Here is an 8835-nt window from a genome sequence, read left to right as displayed (position 1 = left end):
CCAGGTCCCTCTGACATCTCTTTTTATTTTAATTATTTGTTGAGGGTTGAGGGAGGGTAACTAGAAGCCAGAGCCTCACATGCAATCCGATTGGCCCAGCCCATGTTAGCGCTGGCTACGCCCTCAGTGACCCTGGCAGAGAGGTCGTAGTTCCAAGACAGCAGTGTTGCCAAGGTTAGGAGAGCTGCCGATGTCACAGCTGGGGTCACCATGGGCTGAGAGAGGCAAAAACCTGTGTTCCAGCCACAAAGGAAGACACTGAGCAGGGGCGACCGAGAGGGCTGTCTGGAAGCCGGATACACGGAGGGCTAGAGCTGGGGCTCAGTGCTTGGTGACCAGGGGCGTGATCATCTGCGGGAAGGCGTAGTAGCGGCAGTCGGCTGGGGGCACCAGCGCCATCACCTCTGTGCGGATGTTCTCCCACTTGAAGCCTGCTTCCAGCAGCGCTGGCACCTGTGTCTCCTGGCAAGAGGGAGGTGCCAGGTCACCTCTGAGGGCCTTACACCACACCTCCAGGCCCACCCCTCCTTCAGTAGCATTTATGAGCACCCTGGGGCCAGGCCGGCATGTGGGAGGACCGCCCTGGGTGCCCAGGTGTGAGTGGGAACCTCCAGCTGTTCAAACGTGGGCAGCAGCTTCCTAGCAGGCCTGGGTGTCCTTGGATGCCACAACTGCGTCACCAGGAAGGTGAGATACTCAGACCCACCCACAGGGCGCCTACTGGGGGTTGTGCTCTTTGTGCCAGCATGGCCAGCAGAGCAAAAAAAGCTCGACAGAAAGAACACACGGGCCACCAGTTCACATTGTGGAAGGAAAGCTGCCCGGTTAGCCACGTGGCACCAGGCAGGCACTCAGAAGACCTCTGCAAGCTCCTAGAAGAGCAGCTTGGGGTCCCTGCACAGAGTTCTCACTTAGAAGGGCTGGCCCCTGTTGTCTCCTTGCCAGGAAGAGGGAACATTGTGGGCCCTGAGACAAGCACGGTCCCAGGGGGAGTACGGCAGAGAGAGGGGAACGTGAGGGGGCTTGGGCTGTATCCTGAGGCACTGGGGCACCATTGCAGGTCATTGAGCTGGTGAGGGACCTTGCCTGATGTCTAAATAAAGAATCACAGCACAGCACACACCCAAGAGATCAGCCTCTGAGGCCTGCGTGAGGGAAGGATCCTCCCCAGGCCCCAGAGCGACTCCAGCAACCCCCTCACCCTCCAGATCACTACCCAGCTTTCAGGTAGGACCTGCAGGGAGCTCCCAGGGGGGGCACACCTTGAACATGGTGGTGATGTCTGAATACTTGGACTTCATCAGCTCCCCCCAGGAGGTGAGGTTGCAGTAGGTGAGGACACCCCCGGGCTTCAGCAGGCGAAAGGCGTGGTCCTGGGGAGGCAGAGGGGACAGTGGTCAGGAGGTGTGGGCAGAGGGCCTTCCCTGTGGGCCTCCCGCATCCCAGCAGGGCAGAGGAGCCAGCAGAAGGGGCAGTGCTCAGTCTGTGGACGGCCCGCGCAGGGCCGTGGTGGGCGGTCCTACCTTGATGAAGTTGAACTGGTGTGTGTGCCACGTGTCCTCCGACAGTGGGTACGTGTCGTACAGGATCCCTGCACAGGAGGATGGACGCCCACCCAGTCAGGGCTGGGCTCATCCCAGAGCGGGTGAAGTGACCCCGTGTGCACCTGGCCCTCGTCTGTGTGTCCCTGCATGTCCTCACCCCCAGGCTCTATCATCCCAAGTACACACTCGAGAGCAAGGTCCCCGCACAGGCAAAGGAGGAGGCTGACAGTGGAACTGTGGGCAGAGGCCGCTGGATGTGAGCTGGAAGGCCTAGTGAATCCTGTGGTCCCCCCGCCCCCCAGTTCCCAGAGTCCCCTCACCATCAAAGTGACCGTTCGGCAGGGTAGGTGCCACATCCTCCCACATGCCTTTCAAGGGGACGACCTTGGAAAGGGGAGAAAAAGAGAAGGCTGAGGGTCAGAGAGATCCCCAGGATCTCCCGACCTGTGGAAAGGGCAGAAGCAGAGGGGCCCCCAAGGGAGAAAACCACCTCCCCCATCTCTGCTCCAAGCCCTCAGCCCCCCACAGGGAGCAGGGAGTGGGGCTAATGGGGGGCCTGCGGGCAGGGGGGCACCTTGTGTGGCTGCTCCTGAGCCCAATCCTGGAGCCGCTGGAAGACCTCCTCGTTGCACTCGATGATCCAGTGCTCTTCGATGGGGGCCTCCTGCACCTTGGAGGCTGCGATGGCCATGCCGAAGCCCACCTCCAGCACCCGGCCCCCTGGGCAGACAAAGGGCGCCAGACATCACGTGGCGGGCCCCAGGCTGGGAAGGCTGCCTGGAGGAGGGGACCCAGGGGCGGGGCCCTGGCTGTGAGGCATGTTTGCCACAGGCACAGGTGGGCAGAGGAGGGCAGAACACAGCGGTCCTGAAAGGGAATGGCGTGGGCCCTGGCCAGCAGCCGGCCACGGAGGCCGGGGACAGCAGCCTTGGACTTTGAGTCCTGACCCTCCGTGTTTGTGCTGGTGGCCGTTATCTCTGGATTCGGTTCCTTTTCTCTCCACTGCTGGCCCTCCCCACTACAGAGTTTGCAAGCCGGGCAAGGCAGGACCTGGGTTCCAGGCCTGGGGAGCTGCAGGTCTGGAGGGGAGGGCCTGGTGCCCACCCGCCCACACGCAGAAGCCCCTCTCTATGCCACTTCGCACCTGACAAGGGATGTGCCCACTGCCCAGGTGGGAACACTGAGGCCCAGAGGCCATGCACCCCCCTTGGAGGGGCTGTTTAGGGCTGGGGAGCCCCAGGTACCCCTCAGGCTTGACACCCAGGCAGGGCAGGGCCACCCAGGGGACAGCTGTCTCCCTGCGCTCAGCTTTCCCGGAGCTATTCTTAGCCTGGGCCCGGACAGGGGCGGGGCCTCCCCACCTCCGCGCGGCCTGTGACTCCTTTGTCCTCGACATCAGACGGGGAGCCGGCGGCTGAGTTCTGCCCAGGGTCCCGGGCTCAGGACCTGTGCCCCGCCCCAGCCCGTCCTCACCCATCTCATTACCGCGGGAGAGGACGTTTCCGGTACTTAGGGAGCGCCTACTGTGTGCAGGCCCCGTGCCTGCAGCGCTCCCTTTTCATTCCCCCCGCTGCCCCGCAGTAGCGGCCCCATTTCCCAGGCGAGGAAATAGAGGCACGGAGAGGCCTTGGCGCGCGCCAGCTGCAGACAGGGCGGGAGATGCCCCGGGTCCGAGCGCCCGCAGCCGCGGTTCGCCCCTGCGCCGCCGGCGGCGCTGCGGCCCGGCGCGGGCAGGGGCTCCCACCTCTGGAGGCGGCGGCGGCCGCCAGCGCGTGCATGTAGGGGGCCTCCCAGCGCTCCATCACCGGCTTGCCCAGGATCTGCAGGTGCGCGCCCGATGCGTCGTAGGCCGCCGGCGCCGCCTGCCACGCGGGGCTGCAGTTCTCGCCGGGCGCGAAGATCGGGGTCGCGGCGGGGACGCTCATGCTGCCGGCTGGACGGCGCGCCCCGGACTCGGCTCCCGACGCGCGGGGCCGGGGCCCTGCAGGGACTTCTGGGCCGGGGGCGGGCCCGGGGGGCGGACCCGCGAGCCGACCCGCGCGGCGGTCCGAGCGGCCTCTAGCGGCGGCGGCGCGGGAGGCCGGGCCGGGGACCCCGGCGACGGCCCCTCCTCTCCGAGGCGCCGGCGCCCCGTCTGGGGAATGCGCGCGGCAGCCCCGCGCCCGCGGCAGCGAGCCTGACGTCGGCGAGCTCCTGAGTGGGGTGCTGCGGGCTCGAGTCTTGGCCTCGCCACTTACGTGCCTCAGTTTCCTCATGTGCCTCCCCCGCATAAAGCCCGCTCCTCGCTGGGGTGTGAGGATCTGCCGCTTTTCCAGGCGCTGATGGAAATGCCTTACGTATTTAAAATCGTTTAATCTTGATAGTGGATGGGGAAACTGAGGCTCCTACAGGCAAAGCCGGTGGTCTCACGGCCTCGAGGGTGGGGGCGGGGGCTCAGCATAAGAACCCCGACGGCCCCCGCTTTTACCATTCCCTGAGCTGCCCCGCCCACTCAGTAAGCTAACCTCACAGCCCCATGTGCTGGAGGTCACCTTCTCAGACTCCAGGATCCTGATGGGGGGGCTCTGCCCAAAGAGTTCTAGAGCTCAGAACCCAATCCCTCATCCCCAGGAAATTGGGCCCTGCAGGAGGGGCTCACACCATGCTGCGCCCTGCTGTAGGCGGCAGGAGAACTGAAGGCTTGCCCCAGCCCAGGCAGCCCCTTGGGGTCAGCCGCCACCCCTGCCTGCCTCCCTGGGACCCCCAAGCCACTCTGCATTGGCTTCCTGGCTGTGACACATGCCTTCTCCTTTCCCTCTGAACATGTGGCCACATCATGAGCCCTAAGCAGCCTGTTCCCGGCAAGCACTTTGTGCAGGTTAACAGGTGTGGGGGCTGTAGTATTCCTATCTAACACATGAGGAAACTGAAGCTCAGAGAGGCTGAGGTTAAAGGGAGCTGCAGAACCAGAGTTTGATCACAGGCAGCACCTCCTGGTCACTTCCCTGCTCACAGCCCTACTCAACTGACCTCCTGCAGAGCTCCTATGTCTTTTCTGCCCCTGGGCCTTTGCACATGTGCTCTCCTCTGCCTGGACAGCTTCTCCTCTCTCCTGGCCTGGTTGCTGGTGCTGTGGTCTCATCTGAAGGCTTGGCTGGGGAAGGACCTGCTTCAAAGCTCACTCACTGGTTGTTGGCAGCATTTGGTTCTTCTGGGCTGTTGGCCTGAGGGCCTCAGTTGCTTGCCACAGGGGCCTCCCCAACATGATAATTTGCTTCATCAAAGCCTGCAAGAAGAGCTAGCTGGTTAGCTCACTTGGTTAGAGTGTGGTGCTCGTAACACCAAGGTCCAGGGTTTGGATCCCTGTACCAGCCAGCTGCTGAAAACAAAGCAGAGAATGAAAGCCTGCAAGGGAGAGTCTGCTGGTAATATGGAAGTCAGACTCTTTTGCAATCTAATAATGGAAGTGACATCCCCTTAATGTGGCTGGCCGTATTCTATTGGTTAGTAGCTGGACACTGGGATGAGGACACATGTGGCTATGAATACCGGGAAGTCAGGGTCTTTGGGAACCATCCTAGATGCTGCTTGCTCCCAGATTGTAAGAGAATAGGATCCTCCCAAAGCTGTGCCATCAGCTGGAGGCCTCCCCTGCGGCTTCAGCACCACAGGAGATAAGGGGCTTCACAGTGGTCACTAGATACAACCTGGGCTCCATCCCCAACAGTGGCTGAGGGCACGGTATGATCGGCTGGCAACCTAGTCAGCTGGTTTATCTTCAAGCTTCAGCTTTTCTGTAATGGGGTGGCCACTCTTGCCTCTCCTAATGTCAGCAGATGAATGTAATGCAGTGTTGTGTCTGCTCATGAGCCCAATGCGTGCTGTTATTATCTATGCTTTGCAGCCTGCAGACCGAGGCTCAGAGAGAGCAAGTAGCTTCCTCAAGGGTGCACAGCAAAGTGGTGGTTCTGGGGATGCGGACAGGGGTGTATCTGACCCCAGAACCACACTCTGAAAAGAAAAAAAAAAAGAAGAAAAATAAATATTTTCTGATAGAAAGGTAACATACTTGATCAAAACATTTAAAAACTGTAGAGCAGAATTTGGCAGAATATGGCACACTGGTCAAATCTTGTTGCTTGTTTTTATATAGCCTGTGAGCCAAGAATGATTTTTACATATTTAAGTGGTTGGGAAATTTGAAAAGAAGACTATTCCATGACTCGTGAAAATTATATGATGTTTGCATTTTTGTGCTTTAAATAAAGTTTTATTGGCAAACAGCCACATTTGTTTATATATCCTCCACGGTGATTTCCAGTTACAAGCATACAGTTTAGTAGTTGCTGCAGAGACTGTATAACCTGCAAAGCCAAAAATGTTTATTTACTATCTGACCCTTTACAGAGAAAGTTTACCAACCCCTGGTATAGAGCAATGGGTCGGCGGAAGTGAAATTCATTCATTCACCAAACACATCAGGCACCTTTGTGCAGGCTCTGAGCTGGGTACTGAGGTCCCAGTAATGGCCAAAAGAGACCCATCCCCAAAGCCACTGTAGACCATACTCTGCTGGGGGACTGGGTAATAAATAATAAGTAAACAACATAATTACAGGTCGTCATGGCATCTGTGACCGGGTAAACTCTCCGTGATCACCCCACCCCAGGCCCAGATATCTGCTTTATCCAGGTAATGTCAAGGCTGCTGTATTTTTTTTGTGTGTATATAGCAATATTACATATAATTTTTTAATATAAAGGGATCAAACAGGTATTTGGACACCCAGGTTCATAGCAGCATGATTCATAATAGCCAAAAGGTGGAAGCAACCCAAGTGTCCACAAACACAATGTGGTCCATCCACACAATGGAATATTATTCAGCCACGAAAAGGAAGGAAATCTGACACACACTACAATGTGGATGAACCTTGAGCACATTTTGGTCAGTTACATAAGCCAATCGCAAAATGACAGATGCTGTGTGATTCCACTCACAGGAGGTCCTAGAGTTGTCAGATCCACAGAGACAGAAAGTAGAATGGGGGTGTCAGGGGCTGGGGATGGGGATGGGGGCTGAGTGTTTAATGAGGACAGAGTTTCAGTTTGGGAAGATGAGAAAGTTCTGGAGACGATGGTGGTGATGGTTGCACAGCCATGTGAATGTGCTAAATGCTGCTGAAAAAACCGTGCATTTAAACATGGTTAAGATGGTGAATTTTATGTTCTATGTATTTTATCACAATGTAAAAGGGACCACAACTACCTATTGTGTATTGGGTGTGCATATACTCACTCTGGGAGTATATTCATGAGTGTCTGCTTACAAATCGCAGCATTTGCCTTGGGTTGGAAAGGAAGGAGTCAACGGGAAGAGGGAAGACAGGTTCTCCTATTTCATCTTTAAAAAAGTGTCTTGGGGGCCGAGCCCGTGGCGCACTTGGTAGAGTGCTGCGCTGGGAGCGCGGCGACGCTCCCGCTGCGGGTTCGGATCCTATATAGGACTGACCGGTGCACTCACTGGCTGAGTGCCGGTCACGAAAAAAAATAAAAATAAAATAAAAAATAAAAATAAAAAGTGTCTTGGTGGGCCGGCCCGTGGCTCACTAGGGAGAGTGCGGTGCTGATAACACCAAGGCCCTGGGTTCGGATCCCATATACGGATGGCCGGTTCGCTCACTGGCTGAGCGTGGTGCTGACAACACCTAGTCAAGGGTTAAGATCCCCTTACCGGTCATCTTTAAAAAAAAAAAAAAAAAAAAAAGGGTCTTGGTGCTTGTCCTGGCAGCACATATGCAGCATTCAGTTCATCTTAAAAATTTCAATGATCAGTCATGAAATATATGTTCTTGTTTAAAAAAAAAAAAATCTTGAAGCAAATGTGACAAAATGCTAATGTGTATTCATTTCAGTGGCAGGTACATGGCTATTTGTTATTTTATCCCTTGTAGGTCTCTCTCTCTCTCTCTCTCTCTGTCTGTCTTTTTGCGGAGCTGAGAGAATCCGAACCCTTGACCTTGGTGCTACAGGGTGCGCTCTTAAAATACATCATTCCAGGCCTTGGTGCCTGGCATTCCTTCTTTCGGCCACATCCTGTGTTTTATCCTCCCGCCCCATTCCTTATTCATCTACCCAGGCACCGATGGGTAGACATGTGGGTTGTTTCCGATTTTCTGTTCTTCTCACAGTGGGGCCGTGAGCATAGTGGAGCATCTGTCTATACGCTCAGTTAGCCTTTGAGGGATCCATTCCTGTGTGGGTGGTTGACCATCCGCAGTTTGGAGGGACGGTGCCAGCCTGCCCTGTGTTTACGCTCATCACCAGCATCCAGCTCAGCCCAGTCCCAAGGCACTGACCTCCACACTCACTGTCCTTTCTCTCTTCCAGCCCCCAGTGGACAGCCAGACCCCCTCAAAGTTGTTACTGATTTATTTTGACTTCCAGGATGTCACGGGGCACTGAGGACAGTCCCCGAGGCAGTACAGACACCTGCCTGACGCCACCTGGGGCCACTCATTCCTCCTCTTCGGGGCCTCCGTTTCCAGTGCCGACTAATAACTGATACTCCCGTCCACTGGCTACGAGGATGCCGACAGGGATACCCACATGCTCTGCAAACTGTAGAGCGGGCCAGGGGAGGTGTACTTTAAATATGTTCTATTTTGTACTATTTACTCGTGACCTCGGTCCTTCTTTCATTTACTTAATTTTGTGATGATGAATACATTAAATCACCAGGAGGCAGCACATACCACCACCTGACAAAGCCGCACAGGTCTTCCACTCGGCACTGGCATAGGCTGCGGTCTCTCCACCCCTACCGTTGACGTGGGGAGGAAGGCCTCATTCTCTGAGGTTAGCGACATCCTGTGCATTGTGCGCTGTGGAGCAGCGTCTCCGGTCTGCACCAACTCGAGGCCAGCAGCACCTCTGCAAGTTGACATGCGCCAAACTGTGTCTTCAGATACGGCCACATGTCCCCTGGGGGGGTCATAAATCGCCCCCAGCTGAGAACCACTGAGGTAGACAATTGAGGGAAGGAACTAAAATAGCATCTGGTTATTAACAGCAGTGGTATTCGGTAGTTATTAACTTTGGTGAACTTTTGATTTGATTCCAGTTCGGCCCCTAAATGAACGACCTTGGGCAAGTGACTCAGCCTCTCTGAGCCTCGGTATCCTCTTCAGTGAAACGGGGACACGGGGAGGAGCCACAGCCCAAGACGTGAGCGCGCCGCCGACGCTCTGCATGTCCCGAGGGCAGCGGCGTGGGTACTCCCCGTAGAAACCCCCGCGCGCCCCACCACTCGC

General features: G+C 56.5%; 1 protein-coding gene across 1 annotated transcript; it reads right to left on the bottom strand.

Moving 5' to 3' along the window:
* On the bottom strand, positions 1–3554 carry GAMT (guanidinoacetate N-methyltransferase). The gene is made up of 6 exons (XM_063111811.1): positions 3289–3554; positions 2119–2264; positions 1865–1928; positions 1524–1591; positions 1263–1373; positions 1–462 (listed from the first exon to the last, which is right to left on the bottom strand). The coding sequence occupies exons 1-6, from the start codon at positions 3467–3469 to the stop codon at positions 322–324; spliced, it is 711 nt and encodes a 236-aa protein (XP_062967881.1). The 5' UTR covers positions 3470–3554; the 3' UTR covers positions 1–321.
* Positions 3555–8835: the final 5281 nt, after the last annotated feature.

Source organism: Cynocephalus volans, chromosome 10 (genome assembly GCF_027409185.1).
Source record: "Cynocephalus volans isolate mCynVol1 chromosome 10, mCynVol1.pri, whole genome shotgun sequence".
Lineage (NCBI taxonomy): Eukaryota > Metazoa > Chordata > Mammalia > Dermoptera > Cynocephalidae > Cynocephalus > Cynocephalus volans.
This window is presented reverse-complemented; position numbering and strand designations above follow the sequence as displayed.